General features: G+C 51.7%; 7 protein-coding genes across 7 annotated transcripts; 4 read left to right on the top strand and 3 right to left on the bottom strand.

Annotated features, from left to right (window-relative positions):
• Positions 1 to 1,035: 1,035 nt before the first annotated feature.
• On the top strand, positions 1,036 to 2,547 carry DCS_00814 (uncharacterized protein; the record flags this gene model as incomplete). Its single annotated transcript, XM_040798149.1, has 1 exon — positions 1,036 to 2,547. The coding sequence occupies one exon, from the start codon at positions 1,036 to 1,038 to the stop codon at positions 2,545 to 2,547; it is 1,512 nt and encodes a 503-aa protein (XP_040659032.1).
• A 1,910-nt stretch (positions 2,548 to 4,457) lies between these two features.
• Positions 4,458 to 6,101, top strand: DCS_00813 (zinc carboxypeptidase; the record flags this gene model as incomplete). The annotated part of the gene is made up of 1 exon (XM_040798148.1): positions 4,458 to 6,101. The coding sequence occupies one exon, from the start codon at positions 4,458 to 4,460 to the stop codon at positions 6,099 to 6,101; it is 1,644 nt and encodes a 547-aa protein (XP_040659031.1).
• Positions 6,102 to 6,297: 196 nt separating this feature from the next.
• DCS_00812 (microsomal glutathione S-transferase 3) lies at positions 6,298 to 6,955 on the bottom strand (the record flags this gene model as incomplete). Its single annotated transcript, XM_040798147.1, has 4 exons — positions 6,298 to 6,382; positions 6,448 to 6,622; positions 6,701 to 6,858; positions 6,921 to 6,955. 4 exons carry the CDS (start codon positions 6,953 to 6,955, stop codon positions 6,298 to 6,300), a joined length of 453 nt encoding a protein of 150 aa, XP_040659030.1.
• A 1,027-nt stretch (positions 6,956 to 7,982) lies between these two features.
• On the top strand, positions 7,983 to 9,297 carry DCS_00811 (uncharacterized protein; the record flags this gene model as incomplete). Its single annotated transcript, XM_040798146.1, has 2 exons — positions 7,983 to 8,069; positions 8,143 to 9,297. 2 exons carry the CDS (start codon positions 7,983 to 7,985, stop codon positions 9,295 to 9,297), a joined length of 1,242 nt encoding a protein of 413 aa, XP_040659029.1.
• A 630-nt stretch (positions 9,298 to 9,927) lies between these two features.
• On the bottom strand, positions 9,928 to 12,681 carry DCS_00810 (putative gamma-adaptin precursor; the record flags this gene model as incomplete). Its single annotated transcript, XM_040798145.1, has 4 exons — positions 9,928 to 10,011; positions 10,073 to 12,157; positions 12,223 to 12,391; positions 12,482 to 12,681. The coding sequence occupies 4 exons, from the start codon at positions 12,679 to 12,681 to the stop codon at positions 9,928 to 9,930; spliced, it is 2,538 nt and encodes an 845-aa protein (XP_040659028.1).
• Positions 12,682 to 13,707: 1,026 nt separating this feature from the next.
• DCS_00809 (EF-hand) lies at positions 13,708 to 14,709 on the top strand (the record flags this gene model as incomplete). Its single annotated transcript, XM_040798144.1, has 7 exons — positions 13,708 to 13,710; positions 13,843 to 13,899; positions 13,962 to 13,977; positions 14,154 to 14,279; positions 14,341 to 14,411; positions 14,473 to 14,614; positions 14,675 to 14,709. The coding sequence occupies 7 exons, from the start codon at positions 13,708 to 13,710 to the stop codon at positions 14,707 to 14,709; spliced, it is 450 nt and encodes a 149-aa protein (XP_040659027.1).
• Positions 14,710 to 15,818: 1,109 nt separating this feature from the next.
• DCS_00808 (FAD binding domain containing protein) lies at positions 15,819 to 17,705 on the bottom strand (the record flags this gene model as incomplete). The annotated part of the gene is made up of 1 exon (XM_040798143.1): positions 15,819 to 17,705. One exon carries the CDS (start codon positions 17,703 to 17,705, stop codon positions 15,819 to 15,821), a length of 1,887 nt encoding a protein of 628 aa, XP_040659026.1.
• Positions 17,706 to 17,786: the final 81 nt, after the last annotated feature.

The following is a 17,786-nucleotide window of genomic DNA, read 5'->3' as shown; positions in this document are numbered from 1 at the left end:
TAGCCCTCAACACAAAGCCCTCTTCCTGCAGCATTCACTGACAGCCCATTCTTGTGGGAAAGAGGGAGCTGCTTCTCATATAACCCAGGCTGCAATGCCAACCCAACCCAAGCTGCAATGCCTCAAGCACAACGGCGGCAATAGTACAGCAGTAGAAACACTACGACTATGCTACTGTTGCACAAGGCGTGCTGCAGCAACTGGGGCGCTGCAGTAATCGACTAAACCACCCACCATTCCAAGTTTTTTTCTTTGACAAATTGCGTAAGCAGGTTGCACATCCGGGGCCCTGGTTAGTCGTTATACAAAATATTCATTCAACTTGCCACGAGCACGAAACGAGCACGAAACGAGTTTCGCCTGTCTGTTAGCTCAGGCAATTCGACCACGGCTGAAAAGTACGCAACTACTGGAGCGCAACCACTAGCCCAGGCTGGCTCTAGTTCGGAACGCGTATTAATACTGCTACGCCGTACTCCGCACTTATGATGAGTTCAGGGACCAGCCAAGGTGGTATTCGGCGAAAACATAATGTGTCATGCCCTGGTTTATGCCGATTATAGTACGTCCTAGCGGATTACCAAATCTACGATCTCAGTGCTTCGCCGAGCCCAGCCACTGCAGGCCTCGCCTAATCTGGCTAGTGACGGTGAAGAGTTGGCTCGATAGCAGATGTCAGTGGGTACAGCCCACAATAATTTGTATCAGATTAGGAGAGAACCCATGTATAGCGTCAACGCGGTCGAGTTAACGTGCATGTAAATAATGCCAAAAACAGCAGGGGTCGACATACTCGTACTTGCAGTGTCTTTTCGCCGAATACATTCGGTCACATATTCGATCACAAGACATCTCTTGTGGACAGAGGCGCCCAACTTGGCATGGTTCGACCATGTGTTAAAGTTACAAATAAAACTCTTCATGCAGCACCGCAACTGCGTGACTATAAACTTGTATGGCTTGCAAGCCGACCTTCGTCCATGCAAAGATAGCCTCAACTTCTTTTTCTTTTGTTCATAATTCTCAGTCGACGCAATGAAATACTACTTGCTGCTCAACCAATGCGCGTTGCTGGCGACCGCAATACCAGCAAGAAGGCCCTCTAAGCCCTTGGCAGATGCCGTCGCCTCTGGAGTCACTGTCTCGTCTGACGATTCGACCGGTACGAATTACGACGCAACAACTGTCCTGCAAAAGAGGAGCAAAATCCAATCTACTTGTGGCGGTAGAGAAGCAGCGATCAAAGAAGCGCTACAGGTTTGTGCCAGCAGAGCCCGGGCAGGGCAGCAGTTTGCTTTGGACTCGCAATCCGGCTCGGACATAATGAAGCTTTTCTTCAAGAACGACGACGAGAGCACCCGCCAGCGTGTAGCGAACCTTTTGAGCAAAGTGGCGAAAGAGTGCGAGGCGAATGGTGACGGAGAAACAACGATCGGCTGCACTGAAAACGAATATAAACTTTGTGTCAACGGTGGTAGCACAAAAGCTTACTCCAATAAGATCGGCGGAAGCGAAATCTATCTCTGTGACGTCGCTTTCAATGAACCCTTTAAGAAGGCAAAGAATTGCGGTGCCCGAGATCTTGCCTTCACCATGCTGCACGAAATGACTCATTCTCGGGGCAGCACGAACGATTTCAGTAGCTATGGCATCAATGCTGTGCAAAGGCTTACTCCGGACCAGAACATCCAGCATGCGGATTCCTACGCTCTCTTCGCTACGGCAGTTGCGTCCAGATGCACAGCTAAGGAAGCGAGAGATGGTCTCGGTGCACCGACTTTCAGCTCAACCTCGAGCTCGGCCAACCAGGTGCAAGCACCTAATACTAGAAATAATGTCTCGACGGAAAGCACTGAAAGTACCGCCGGTGCTGGCCCGGCCGAGGTGCCTATGGATGAAAAGACTGGCTTGACACAAGCAACTGCTGGAAATAACACAGAGGACAGTGGTGCGACCATTGCAAATTTGGGTGGCACTGACGGCAAAGAACAGCCGAAAGGATACCCATCCCAGCCCAATGGTGGCCTGGCCAGCCGCCTTGGTAATGGTGGAACTGGCAGCGAAGATGCCGCAGTTCCTATTCGGAGCCCTGCTGCATCGGACAACCACGACTTGGCTGGGAACAGAAGTGGCGTGACGTCGAGGCCTCCTCCTCAACTGGCGCCAGAACTGGACGTAGACACCGCTGGCCGGCCCGGTCCTGGTCCATCTGAATCATATATGCCAACCGGCACGTCGGCCGAAAAGCCAAATGGAGGTGGAGCAAGCTGCACCGGTACCAACCCTACCATAGGAGGGGGCGCAAGCTGCGCCTATAACAACTCTGAAGCCGTAGGGAAGGAGGGGGTGGAAGAAGGAAACGGAGGGGAAGATGGCAAGGAAGGAGAAGTGAGAAAGGGAATGGTAGTGGCAAATGAAATGGGGGAGGAAAAGGCAGTGGGAGAGGGAAACGGAGTAGGAGAAGGAGTCAAAGTGGCAGAGGGAAATGTAGAGGGGGACGGAAAGGCTGAGGGAGAGGAAGAGGCGGCAAGCTGCTACTCCGATTAACTCCATTGCCGGAGTATCACACTGTCCGCCGAGGGCCATGAAGCATAAGCGCTGGCCATTCAACATCAGTTTCGATCTGAATGGCTGCAAGCGGAATGCTCGCTCACCTTATGTACTGCGCCTGCAGTTCTGTCTCGGACATGTGTGGATAGTGGAGTTGAATATATGCCATTCTACATTCTATCGTTCTAGCCTTGCAGTGCACCGCTTGAGATGCTGCCTGCTGCTTGGCCGACATAGAGGACGTGAAGGAGCAACGTGTGTAAATACTGAAGCAGCGTTTCTTGGTCTTCCAGGTACGGCTTGCCAGTCGTCGACATTCTATATGCGCTTCCGCCCTGATAATGGCCTGGGTTCGACGACGATTGCCTAGGGCGTAGGCCATGGCACCTTATTACTATATTCGAAGAGGTGTACATCTGCATGCCCGTGATAGCTAATTTCCGCTTCCTTGTGGGTTCGATGGGAACCTTCGTGCCTGGTTCCCTTGCCACTCGCAAAGCTGGTTGTTGGTTGGCCACCTCCGGAGGGTCAAAATCCGGTTGCGTCCGAACCTAACGGCGGGATAGCGCTCCGAGCAAGATGTAGTCACGGCAAGGCGATGCGAGTATAGCAAGCAAAAGAAAGATGATCCTGTCCCGATACCACGTTGTGCACTGACATAACCAACAACTCGGAGTCGTTCATTCAGCACGTGCGTCTTGCTAGAACTACCCGACGATTATCGATATATTCAATCCGTTAGCATGGCTGTACCGTACCACTGCCTCGTTTACGCCACCCCTCTACGGATAACCATGAAATAGTAGATATCTCCTCTTTCGTCTCCCTGCTATATGTTTGTTTTGTGACTTTACCGTGATGATGTGGAAGTTAGTTACCATGTCAATCTGGAGTTTTGCCACTTAGGTCTGGCATTTCAGTAGTGCCAGACCCCCTGTACTTGACCGTTCTATCAAGCTACTCGTTCATCAACTTTCCATTCACTTCGTATTTATTAGCATTGATACATCCTCTGGAGCATTTGTTCCTACGGGTAAGCGTTTTCGGCTTAATCCTGTACATCATCTCCCTAATGAGGTTCTTGGGATATGATTATTTTGAAAAGTAAACAGTGCGCCAATAACACTACCACCAATGGTAAAAACAATATTACATAGTAGATCAATACACAATTTAATGCAAATTATCTGATATTATGTCAGACGCCTTGGTTTCATTGGAGAGTGAGTGACGAGGCCTGGCAGTTAGAACGCCAGTCACGGGTAGCTAGCTGGAAGGACGAAGGCGATGAATGCATTGATCCCAACAGACATCCCCCCTTCCTAATATTGTCCCCTTCCTTCAAGCAGTCCCGTGCCTGTTCACGTGATCTAAGCTGCCAGCGCCGTGTCACCTGACATATTATTAAGTATTATTTATATTCTGAGCTTTAGTCTAGTAACGGACTATGTACTCCGTAGCTAGAAGTATATATTAACTCATCTTGTATTTACATTAGAATTTAGTTATGGAATTACGCTTGGGTTATTTCATTTCTACTCTGTATCATATCTGATTAATCCCTTGTCGTTCTACTCCGTACTTTGTTGAGTTATACTCTCATTATGTCTACTGACTGTACTTAAGTGTGCGGAGTACGGAGTACCTGTATGCTGATTATGGTTAGTTCATTTTGCTGGTCCCTGCCTTTCGGACACAGCCATCTCAGCTAATCACCTGCTTCAGTGGAATGCATAAGCTTTTGGACGCAGTCCATAGGAGCCTTCCATGCTGACCTCATATGTTTGACGTTTGATGTCTGACCCTTCTACTTTTCGTCGCCTACTATCCTCGATAGTAGCTTTGTCCAAAACTGCGTGTGACTCACGCCCTTCTAGCATTAGTCCTCGTCACAATCCACGAACGGGATGAAGCTCAAGTCAGCCCGTACCGTCGCCTCGACAGGGCTGCTGCTCTTGCTGCTTCGTTCCGCCAACGCGGCTGGGATCGGCCCCGCTGATGGCAGTCTCTCTCGCAACAATGCTGACGTCCGCCTATTTCCCTTCCTCGCCAATGTACGCGATGCTGCTGTTGAACTCTTCTTTGGCCGCCACCCCGCCAAGGCAAGACATCGAACGGGGTTGCGTACTCCTGATGGGCACCGAACACGAGCCAAGTACACGAACGAGCTCGTCCTGAGGTTCAATATTACCGGTAGCAAGGAAGGAGCCGCGATATTGGAAGCGGCTGCCCGGCTTTTCCTCGACATATGGGTCTCCACCACCGACTATGTGGACGTACGACTACATGCCGACGAGGTTGCCCCCTTGCTTGGACTCCTCCCCGAATCGCTCCGTTCGTCGCATGCAACACTCGTGTCCGACCTCGCCACCGCCGTCTATCAGGCGTCCCCCTTGCATCATGGTCACGATAGCATGGGGCCAAGAGACGCTCCTCTGGAGCTGCCAATGCCGCTGCGCGCTGGCGACAACAGATTCTTTGAGGATTACCAGCCACTGACCGTCATCGTTCGCTGGATGCGCCTGCTCGAGGCCATGTTCCCCGCTCATGTCAAGTACATGACGGTTGGGACGTCTTTCGAAGGCCGAGAGATATCCGCTCTGCGTGTGGGCGTGCCTGCGCGGTCAGGCGGCAACGACGAGCCACGGCGGACGATTGTTGTTACCGGCGGCCTCCACGCCCGAGAATGGATCTCTACGAGCACGGTCAACTACCTGGCCTGGTCAATGATTACGTCATTTGGCAAGGATCGTATGATCACCAAGCTTCTGACCAAGTTTGATTTCGTCTTCGTCCCTGCCGTCAACCCTGACGGTGTTGAGTACACTTGGCAGGTGGATCGTCTGTGGCGCAAGTCTCGGCAGCAAACCATCGTTCGTTTCTGCGAAGGCCTGGACCTGGATCGTAGTTTTGGCTACGGCTGGGAAGGGTCGCAGGCGCAAAACGACCCCTGTTCACAGAGCTACCCCGGCGAACAGTCTTTTCAGGCCGTCGAAGCCATGCAGCTTGCCAACTGGGCTCGCAATGAGACCTTGAACAAGGTCAAATTTGTTGGACTCTGGGATCTGCACTCATATTCGCAGCAGATACTCTTCCCCTACTCATCCTCATGCGAAGCGGAGCCGCCGAACCTGGAGAACCTTGAAGAGGTCGCTGCAGGCATCGCCAAGGCGATCCGAATATCAAACGGAGAATCCTATTCGGTCGCGTCGGCGTGCGAGGGCGCGACGCACGTCCCCGAGACTCGACGAAAGACCGGCATTCAATCCGGGGGGGGGTCCGCAATCGACTGGTTCTACCACGAGATGCAAGCCCACTTCAGCTATCAGATCAAACTCCGAGATACTGGGAGTTTTGGGTTTTTATTGCCCCGAGAATCCATCATCCCAACTGGCGAGGAGATGTTCAGTGCCATGAAGTACTTTGGCGACTACCTCCTGGGAAACAATGGCATCGAAAAGTTCTCGGCCAAGGCAGCAGTGGCCGATACGACCGACCTCGGGTTGGGTAAGGGCAGCGAAATTGAGGTAAAAAATCAGGAGTTGAGGTGATGACAGCTTCACAAGTGATACAGGCAAGATGAACAGCCGACGGCCAGTGAAGCACGAAAATAGTCGCCACGAAAGAGGTTCGCGTTCGGGTTGGGACTTATATTTATCTGCCCACTTGCATAGGTCAAGCGATATGCAATCATTCCCACCTCTGGTTCGCTCACCGCACGAGACGGTTCCAAGAGTAGATAGCTCATCATTTCCCCAGAATGAACATTGCCGAGACGGAAGCAGACATCAGCTTGAGAACAAGGTCGCACATAGCGGAGCCAATGGAACCACTGGGAAAAACAGTTAGCACTGGCGAAGAAGATGAGGGACATGCCGCCCGAGGGATGGCACGTACGCAGTCCTCCCCTTGGGGCCCGCCGAGCTGGTATAACCAAAGAGGTACACGAGCCTCGAGATGTTCCAGCCAAAGCCAAGCACCGCGGCGGGTACGGGATAACGGACCCCGGCGATAAGAAGGGCACCAAGAAAGGAAGTCTGGTTCTCTGTGAAGTTGGCGTGGGCGCGCTGGGCTGGAAGGACGCCGTGTTGTTAGCTTGGAGAGCTCTCCGCGCCTAGCTGTGGTGCTACAAGCAAGCCATCACACCTACCACAGTTGAAGAGATACGCATTCGGGTCCTTATCGGCCTGCTCGGTAGAGGCATAAGCGTTGGGGTACTTAATACCACTAGCCTTGCGGAACTTGCTAGTACGGCCGACGTGGACCGTGTTCAAGAAGAAGGTGGCAGTGGCTGCCGCGAGCACGAGACTGCCCAGTCGTCAGCGTGTCGGCTCATCAGTCGCTGAACAGCCCGATCACGAGGGACGTACCCATATTGATCCGGCAGCTCGAGGATGAAGGACATGATGGAGGGGGTTGTTTTGACGATTGTACCTGACAGATATTAAATAGTCAACCGCGGACGATTCAGGGTGGCGAGGTCGCGATATTGAGATGGGCAAGTATATAAGTAGGTGTTATTAATAATGCGGAGATGATCCTGCGTCAAGGGGTACGGAGCGGAGTATCTGTCCGAACTCCGTTTTGACGGAAGGGAGTGCCGAGACAGTTAGCGGACTTGTCTACAGCGTACGGAGTAGCCTGCAAGCATTTGGGCAGCATGTACTGAGTACTCCGTATTAATACTGTAAAAACACACCATGACGCCGGATTAAGCCCAATTACATTCCCAAGTGTTCATCTGGTTATGGAATGGAAACAGCTGCGTTCTGAAAATTGTTCAACCGGTTCCAAGTAGACATAAGTGTATACCACAACTTGAGAATACACAGCACTCCTGAGATAATTATTAATATTTAAATTGAAATTAATAGAATGAGACTCGATTTTTAAATCTCGAGGCAAATTATATAAAATAGAGCTTACTTGATTTATAATACAAATTTAAGATCAAGGAAAGAGTTTAATATTTTTGTTTCTTTGACATTTTTTAAAAACGTAAGAATAATATAAAAATCATTATCACGATTAAACCATTCAACCGTCTATAGTATTCTAATGTGTACTTGCCTAATGTGTTGTATTTAGAGTACGGAGTAATTACTCCGTACAAATCATAATACTTAAGTACAACTATTTCGATATATGTGGGGCCTCCGTAGTGGCTTGGGGGATTCTAGAGGATGTCTGCCAATCCACTCTGCATCGCAAAAGCGTCGTTCAATTGATCATTACTTACTTACGCATGACAACCTTGAGAACGGCGTGTGTAGGGCCGTGCCAACCGAACTGTCACCGAGCTTCAGCACGTCGACTGCCCATCCAAAGTCCGCATATTCGAATATAGCGAATATTCTTTACTCACTAGACTTGCACGTTGGAACCGCAGCCTCTTCCTGTTTCTCACAATACTTCGAACTCAATTCCATAACATGGATCTGGACATCGAAATGGGCGACGCCGAAGTGGCTCAAGAGGTGTTGCCCTTGGTCGACCCGACATCTGCCGACGACATTCTGGTACGTCAACTGGTCACACATGCACCCGTCGATGGCGAGCGCCATGCGGCTGACTGAATCGCGATGCTCGCAGGGATCGAATGAGCCCGAAGAGCCGGGTGAATTGCCCAACGAGGATGTGTCTGCGAGGTCTGAAGATGCGGAAAGCACGAAAGTAATGCCTACAAAACTGCATATTCATGGACTAGATATCCTATCTTCTGACGACATCAAATCCTATGTCAGAGAACACTATGGAGACGTCGATAGGATAGAATGGATCGACGATGCTTCGGCCAACTTAGTGTTCGCTTCAGAACTTACAGCTCGGGAAGCAATCGTTGCCCTTAGTTCAATCGAAGTAGCCGATGCGACCGCACTTCCGGTTGGGGAGGCAATTCCCGCAAAGCCTCTCAATGGCAAACCAGAAGTATCGCTTCGGATTCGTTTCGCCACGCAAGGCGACAGAAAAAAATCTGGCGCCGCCCTCCGAAGCCGATACTACCTTCTCCACCCCGAGCACGACCCGGAAGAGAGGCGGCGGCTTAGGCGGGACGAGGGTCGGGGACGATATCGAGATAGAACGGATGGGTACCGCCGGAGCGGTAGGCAGGGCTATGGCTTGATGCACGACGTGGATAATGTAACCGAGACGTTTGAGGCCAGCATGTACGACGATGCCCCGCGCCCTAGACCGCATCCCCCACGATCAGAATCAGACGACGACTCAAGACGGCCCGCGAGAGATAACCGCGGCAAGGAGCTATTCCGGGAGCGGTCATCTGCAAGGCGAGATAGATCAGCTTCTCCGCGGCGCCGAGGCGATGGAGGTGCCCATATGGACAACCTAGCCAGCTCACTGCGCAACAACAAGGAACAGGCTCGTTCCATCCGGGGCCGCCCTTCGGAGGAGAATCGGGCCGTAGAGCTCTTTCCGACGAAGGTGCCTGGGAGAGGCGGGCAACTGGACCTGTTGGAACGTTCCATTGGGTCGGCTCGTCTAAAGGAAGATGATATACCCAAAGTTGTAGAGGTCCCAGTTGGCTCTACTTCCAAGGATGCATTCAGTATCCGTGGTCTTGCGAGCCAGCGAACAGACAAAAACCAAAAAGGCATGACCATTAAAGGAGCGGCAGCGAGCGCGAAGGAGCTTTTCCCAGAGAGATTGGGCAGCAACAATTCTAGCAAGGAGTTGATAGATCCGAGCCGGGTCAGACGGAGACAAAAAGCGCATGATGTTTTCAACTGAGAACGCTGATAGGAAGCTTTTCGGAGGTCGACATAACATATTCTTACGTGGGAATTGCGTGGATATCCGGACATGTGATAGATAAACAGAATGAGGAGGCACCTGCGACCGTGCAATGCGACGATTCCTTAGCAATGCTTGCAGCTATTTGCGAATGGTGCGATGCGACTGTTCCTTAGCTATGCTGGTAACTGTCTGCTCACCTTTCCACTAGCCGATCGACGGCAGTGACAGGAGGGCTCCTAGTTCCCTCTATTGCCTGCACTAAGCAGGGCAGATTGGGGAGTCTGCTATTTAGCAGTGGGCAGACATGCAACATGCAATGCGACTTACACATGTAGCATGGGGTCCGCTGTTGGGACAGGCCAAAGTGGTTGGCGCCGGAGCCCTTCTTTGACGACGAAGTTGAAAATATATTGCCCAGGGAAGGAAGGTCACGAAGCCAACTCTGCCCCAGCAACAGGCAGCGAGAGAGGAAGCATGATAGGGGGCGCGATTCAGGTATCCTATGAGGTGATGAATGGCGCTCAAAATTAAAACAGTATCGATTCACCCCCCTTCCAACATCCAGTTTCCTCATCTGTCTACATTCCGGCACACGCTTGTTGTACTGTCATACGTTCTGTGGGCTCACGTCTCTGTCCAATTCACCTGATCCATCACTTGGCCGGCATCTGGATGAAGATATCCAATTCTCAGGCGCATCCGAAGGGGCTGGGGACTCAGTTAGGGAGGGTTATCCGTTTCGATCTGGGACAAGGTGAGGGAAACTTACCCCTTTGCAATCGGATACTCTCATCATTTGGGTGGCGACAGCACCAGGCGCAATCTCTGTCGATGAGATGCTGAGAAGTTGAAGCTTCTGCGTTTTGGGCACAGCCGCCTGAAGTCCACACTGGCTCAATGACACGCCAGAGTTGTTGCGGAACTGCCCAATTACTTGCACTACGCCCTCAGCGTTGCGTTGAACCTGAAGTGTCACCTTTAAACCGTTGGAGTCGTAACAAGGCAGCCCGGGTGGGGCTGGTGCCGACGGCGGGGACGAGCCAGTTGCGCTCATGGACTTGGATTCGGGGCCAGTCGAGGCCAGACCGGGTTGGGACGTAGATTGACCGGCGTCGAAGCCGAAAAGATCCATGATAGACGACACGTTTGACGGCTGAGATGAGGAATGGGACGCTGCTATGGGCGACGCCCCTGTCCCACCCAGGATGTCCGCAAGAAGATCCGAGTTTGATGCTTTGGAACCGTTCGTATCCGTCACAGCCGGTGCGTTCGTGATGTCTAGAAGATCTTGCTCGCTTGGCTTGGCAACTTTCTGCTTCCTGTTGCCTGCCTTGGCTTTCTTGCTCGGCGCTGGGCCTAAGACCCGAGAGGACTCCTTGATCTGTGGAGGAGGCATCTTTTCGAGTACGCCACGCCGGATCTCGTCAAAGGAGAAGAGGTTGCTGTACTCGACCGCCCGCTGTTGTACCTCGACGTCGAGGCTGCTCTGCCGATTCTGCAGTATGTGACGAATCCTCTCTACCTGGGCAGCATCCGAAAAGCGAGTGCTAAGCTTCATGAGAGCCGTGACTATGTACTCAGTGGACACCTGTGTCGCATAACTGCTGTCCAATATGAGCACGAACAGGTCCGCGATGTCTCGCTCCCTAACTTCCTTGACGAGCTCCTCTCCCTCGTACTGCCCGCCTTGAAGAAGCAAGTCTGCATATTCGCCGACGCACCAAGCACCAGCCTGCGTCAGGCTTTCCTGAGTAATGTCCCTTTGGAGATTTGTGTATAGCTTCTGCACAGCGTACGTCTGAAGCTCTGGAGTGGTTGCGACAAGTCGAACAAATGAAGACAGGATCTGTTCCTTGACATAGTTTCCGGCGAGCGACAGAACACGGAGCATGGTGTCAAAATGCCAACGCTTGTTAGGTGCGAACTTATCAGCGGCAATGCCAATCTGGCTTGTCATCGTGGGCTTGAACTCATTGTCTGCCACCTCCAAGAAGGCCAAGAGCTCACGAATGAGGACGCGCACGTTGCCTTCGTTGATGAGAGTGAAGCTGAGGTCGAGCGCCCGCCTCCGAATGCTAATATCCGGATCCCTCAAACATTCCAGGATCGTATTTCGGTGTCTCTGTACTGCATTGGGCTCGATGGCGACAACCTTGATAAGCGTGTTTAGGGCCACGTAGCGAATGTTGTTGTCTCTGTTGGTGAGGAACTTGCCCAGAATATTCACACCGAGCACCCGCAAGCCAGAGTCCGCCTCGATGTCTAGAATTGTGCAGACTGCCTCGTACAGGATAGAGTTGCCGACATTCTTGGTCGAGTCCGTGTTTGTTGCGACCTGGGCCAAGATGTCGTTGATGAGTTCTGTAGTCCCTGCATCTCCCACGGCAAGAACACGCAAGAGTCGGAGGATCTTGACTTGGAGAAAGGGATCAGAAATGCCGGTGACGTCATGTTCTGGTGCGTAGCCAGATGTCGAGAGGCCCTTGAGCGTTTTCACCAAGCCAGGGACAAACGGCCTGAACTTTTCGACGACGCCTTCCTCGCCTCCTTCTTCTTCATCTGCCTCACACAAGCCCGTCACAAGTGTCAAGCCGCAGAGGAGAACTCCATGATTTCTGTCTGCCAGGAGATGGGCCGCCTTCTCAAGAAAGTGCTCCTGTAGGTCTGGGACTTTGCGGCATATGCGCATCGCACACAAGGCAGCTTTCCTTCGAATATACGGGTTGGAAGTGGAGATGAGCGTCTCTATCTCGGGGAATAGGTCCCGGGACATCTCTACAGACGCAATATTTCCCAGGGTGCAAAGGGCAAGGCCGACGATGTACTGGTTGGGATGTCCGAGGTCACTGGCAACCTGTTAGCTGGGGAGTTCTTGTCATGATTGGCTCGATGTAAGGACTTTTTCAGCGAATTCGTTACCAGGGTCAAGACCTCCTGGTTCTCGTCAAGAAGCAGACTTGTTGCAAGATGGCCGAGACGTTTGTCCGCAAATCGGGGGGAGGCAAGGAGTTTGAGGCATTCAATTTGTCCGAAATGTGTTCTCTCGCCGAGGGTAAAGAGATAGAGTAGCTTCGCAACATTGTTGCGCCTGCCCGGTACCGTCAGATAAGATTAAGAAAAACTAGACACAACCTCAGGCTCTATGGATATGTGGCTAGTCCGCCGCAGAAAAACGTACCTGATGCCGTGATCAGCGCTCTCCTCGCGAAAGCTGGCTCGGATGGCGGCGCTCTCCTTCTGTATTACCGCTCGTTCATCTGCGATTGTCTTGGCCGCACGGACATTGCGGATGAACTGCTTCACTATGGAGTATCGATGAATTAGCGAATCAATGATCCGGTTCACAAGATGCTGATTGCGAAAGGCGTCCTCGTACATGAACTCATCGTATTGCTGATAAGGCGATCCCAAGTATGGGTCGTCAAGAAGCTTCGATCAAGAGAATGTAGGCAAGTTCAATGGATGGTGCAACTTTGGAAAATCATCATACGGAGAAAAACCTTGCAGGGTTGTGTTCGCCGATGCAGCCAAGTTGAGCTGTTGATGATGGGCCACGACCAGATGATGCAAGCAGTTGAGTGGGCTACCTTCCCATCTGGTGGCATGCGGGAAAGCAGTGAAGTAATAATACTCCGTACAGACCGTTGGCAATTGGTTGGCGGCGGAGAGCGGGGAACTGCTTGTACAAGTACAACTAGCTGTAAGTAAGTACTGTAAGTACTTAGTTGTAGAGTTGTACATGTACTCCGTACAAGTAAGTCCATTCCTATGATACATTGATACTTGTAGCTTAGGCTTCGCAACACTAACGATGTTCTATGATGGCATGCAATAGCACATAACGAAAGCCCATTAACCTTTAACGCATACTTCTTTCATGATTTAGTTAGTACACGTACGTAAGTATACACTATTGACAATTTTATTCGATTGAAATATTTTAATAAATATATAGCTCTATGCTATAAAGCCATAATATGTTTTGATATTGTGTATTTTAATTATACTTTAAATATATTTAGGAATCTGGCAAATTTCTAACTAGAACTTGTTCACATTGCAGTCATTTTGCGTGGAATAATTTAATTGACATTGATAATACACGTACTGTTATTTTCCTAATATTTTTAATAGTTCTAATGTATCTAGTATTTCTAATATTCTTATATTTTTCTTCCTATTCTGCTGTTTTTCTCAAGTTCGGAGCACGCATTTCAGTGTATGAGTAAGCGCCACTCCTCTGGAACTCTCGACTTTGTTTCGTTCCCCACCATTTGTCGTATTCCAGCCCTCCGCTCCCAATAGGCTACACCTGAAAGCTCTCTTCTCGAGCGTATATCTGTCCCTCTTGCGATCACCCACGTTTCATCCCCATCAGTGCCCCATTTCCTACTTTTGCCCGCCATGGTGAGTGTTTCCTACTTCGTTCCTGCTCTTCGCCATTCTTTAGCTTTGTACCCCCGCACTAGACCCCTGAGCCGGTGAGGGGATGGATGGTGTTCCCATCTGTGCCAATAACTGACGCGTGTACCGAGACAGGCTGATACCCTTACTGAAGAGCAGGTCTCGGAGTTCAAGGAGGCATTCTCTCTGTTTGTAAGCCGGACCTTGCTGCCGTCATGCACTGGACCCAGATTCTAACTCGCACTGCCCTGTAGGACAAGGACGGCGATGGTAAGTAGCTAGAACATTCAATACGCAACCCGCCCTGCTTCCCTCGACATCGTCTCGGGCGTGTCTGTTGGTCAAAATGCACGAAGCCCAATTATTTGGCGCTGTCTCTCTGGACCTTCGAGGCAATAATTCATTTCCCTCAATGCGAGTGCTAATATTTTTCTTGCTGTCACCAGGCCAAATCACCACCAAAGAGCTGGGCACTGTCATGCGCTCCCTCGGCCAAAACCCGTCTGAATCGGAGCTTCAAGATATGATCAACGAGGTAGACGCCGACAACAATGGCACGATTGACTTTCCCGGTGCGTGTGAACTGTGCAGATCAAAGTCTCGAATGCGAATTATTAACTCTCACCAATGCAGAGTTCCTCACCATGATGGCCCGGAAAATGAAGGACACCGACTCCGAGGAAGAGATCCGAGAGGCTTTCAAGGTCGGCCCGGGTGCCCTCGACAGACAGGCACGCCGTCGACTGAAGCTGACCTGCTCCCTAGGTCTTTGACCGCGACAACAATGGCTTTATCTCTGCCGCCGAGCTGCGTCACGTCATGACCTCGATTGGTGAGAAGCTGACTGACGACGAGGTTGATGAAATGATTCGCGAGGCTGATCAGGATGGCGATGGCCGAATTGATTGTATGCGACCTATGTTTCACTTCCCCGCCATTACACACGCTGACCTGACCTTCCTCCAAGATAACGAATTTGTCCAGCTCATGATGCAAAAGTAACGGAAGGTTTTACAGCATCTCAACCTCCGAGCTTTCCTGCCTAGCTATGATACATTGCATTCATGATGGGGTCGGCCATTGATACGGTAACGAATGGCTTGGGGGAGTTTCAGGATGTCTTGTCCCCTTGGCACTTCAATGGGAGCAAAACATTTGTGATGCTCGATGGGGTTTATCGCCTAGGTTTATGGTGCGAGAAAATGACAATTTTCTCTGTGCATGCGATGGTTCTTCAAGCTCTGCTCCCTGTGGCTGGTTGAACAGCTTTTTGCACTTGTCGCACTGTCGCACCAACCCAACCATTCGGAACCGGGCTTGCATGATGCCGTGCCATTTAAATATGGTTCTTGATATCTGGTCCTAATCACCACCATTCCTAGAAGCAACGAGTGAAATCACGTACGCAATGCGAATATCAGACGAAACGAATCGTGTGCTCAGTTGTGTTTGCGACTTGATGGAGAACGTCGTGCCGGGTTTTGTCCAGTTCATTGAACATTCCTCCTGATTATAGCCATGGTGTGTGCAGAGATGACTAGATTCCAAACTACCACCATCTGCCACCCATGTGCACCGGCTCGGCTTCATGACATTGCAAGTGTTCGTGACGCGACAGCGGCCGGCTCAAACCACTCCACGAACATATAGTATTGGTGGGATAGCTAAGCTCGCTAGAGGCATATATTAATACGTATCACATGCTTAGAAGTAACTAGTCGGAACTGGGGCTTTCAGTCTGTGTCGCATACATTAATTGCTACGCATCGTACACCATAAGTCCTAGACGGCGACAATTGTAAGTAGGAAAGGAAATACCTACTTCAGGCACAATAAGGACGACACCAGTTAGTTCCACTAATTGTGGCACTCTAGGTGGTGGCTGTAGTGGAAGCTAGGCACTCCGAAATATCACACAGACACTGGGACAGGCGGTTAACTGGCGTCAGAACGAGGAACCTATTGGCTGGCTGTAATACTGCGAGCCAGCAATCAGGAGAAAAGAATGCATATATGATTACACTGTACGGAGTACAAATAACTAAAACGTATATACATATATTCATAATACATGTGATGTATGCGTGAATTCCTGCCGCCGTCAAATTGTCCTACCAGGTCTCGGCAATGTATTGGCCCGCCTCCTTTTTGAGCTCCCAGAAGTTCTTTGCTTCGTCATGCTCAAGGCTGCCATGTGTCATTGCGACCTCGACAAGCGCATCCTCAACACCCGCGCCCATGCCTTTGGAGCTGCCGCAGACAAAAATACGCCCGTCGACGGCGTTGATAATATACCAGACGAGGTCGCCCTGGTTGCGGACCTCCTCTTGCACATATTTACCCTCCCCACGCCGGCTCTGCACAACGCGTTTGACCTTGTCCTCATGCACGCCCCATTCGCCGCTGTATATCTCATCGACGAGAGAGTCGCGGATACCCTGAAGCACCCACACCTTGTTGGCACAGTTGGCCTGTTTCAGCCGGCGCTGAACGAAGCCTCGAAAGGGGGCGATTCCAACGCCGGCACCGATGAGGAGCATTGGCCCGTCTGAATTGAACTGCTTCGCCAGTGGGTTCGCCATCAGGCCTTTGAACATGGGGACGTAGAGCATGGGCGCCTTTTCTCCAGCCTGTTGCGCTCTGAGGAAGCGACGAGCTTGCCGTTCGAGGTATCCAGACCCGACGCCAGTGCGGCAGCCCCTCTTCCAGTCGTTCGTCTCATGGACTGTGACGGCAATCTCAATGAGCCGGTGTTGCTTCTGATCTCGCATCTGGTACGACTCATGAGGGTCGTTGGAAAGTGAGTAGAAGCGGGGCATGAGCGGCTGCAGGCAGGACAGCAGCTCGTCAAGGGACGGTTGTGCGCTCGGGAAAGCGTTCAGGAGTTGTGAAATCGTTAGATGCGGGCCGGTGCGGAGATCGCAAAAGGCACCCTGGCCTTCGGCAGAGCAAAGAAACAGTAGAATCTTCTTCTCGTTCTCTGCGCTCGCATGTTCCGCCAACACTCTGAGCAAAGGCTTCGTGGGAGGGTATGACTGCAGGTCGGTGCACCAAGTGAGCAGGTCGCGCCGCGTCGTGATAAGTTCACGCGGCTGATCTTCGCCCCAGACAGTCGGCCAGCGCCCCTTGCTGGTCGCGAGCAAGACTGGCTTGTCGCGAAGAAAGCGGGGGACCATGAGCGCGTTCAGAACGTCGTCGACAACCTGCTCACAGTTTGGAGCCATGATACCGATGGCACCACCAACCTTGAAATCAGTTGACTCTTCATCCGGGTAGTCCGTGATGTCAAGATCGAAGTGATACGTGCGCTTCTCCGCGCCGGGCTTGGTCAGCTCACGGGTAGTATGAATGCGAGCTGGGAAAACGTGGTAGGGAGGGTGTGGTTGCACGAATCGGGGCGGCTCGATGGACGTGTTAACGGAATTCAGGTGCTGGCCTGTCGCAGACGTGTCCACCAGTGAAGGGAGTGAACAGCTATCGCTACCCGGGGCCCGGTCGTCGTGGCCGAGAGAAAGGAGAGAGACATTAGGAACAGGAGGAGAGGGCTGACTAGGCTGGGGTGGAATAGGTTTGAATGATATGGTCTTGTCGGGTAGTTCCGTTATCATCGTCAAATTTGTTGGTATCGCGTCTATCTTGAGGCCCAAGGAGCTGAAGGCATCGTTGTCAGGCAAGTCGATCTTCTCTTGATCGGTGTCTGGACGTCTAGATCCAGGGCCCATAAGACAGCAACCACCCCCGCAGCAGCGGCCGACGAACTCGGCCGTTGTCTCGCCGGTGATGCGTTGAATATCGCGCGCATTCTGGGCAATTAATATCGTCGATGCGCGCCGCCTGCGGCTTCCATCGACGCGGGGGGGCTCCTCCTGGTCGTCGGACTCGTCGGAGTAGGTCAGAGAAGGGGCAATCGACGTGGGTTCGGCAGGGATGCAGTTCGAGTCTGGTGCGGAGACAGAAGTTACGGGATCCCGAATCGGGACCGGCGTCGCCTTGGTCATCTTGAGCACGGCAGAGGCCACAGAGTGCGGGAAGATATGTGACGGCTGGTGGTACGTGGCTGCTGGAATTGGATGGAGGGA

This window comes from Drechmeria coniospora, chromosome 01 (assembly GCF_001625195.1).
Source record: "Drechmeria coniospora strain ARSEF 6962 chromosome 01, whole genome shotgun sequence".
Taxonomy (NCBI): domain Eukaryota; kingdom Fungi; phylum Ascomycota; class Sordariomycetes; order Hypocreales; family Ophiocordycipitaceae; genus Drechmeria; species Drechmeria coniospora.
This window is presented reverse-complemented; position numbering and strand designations above follow the sequence as displayed.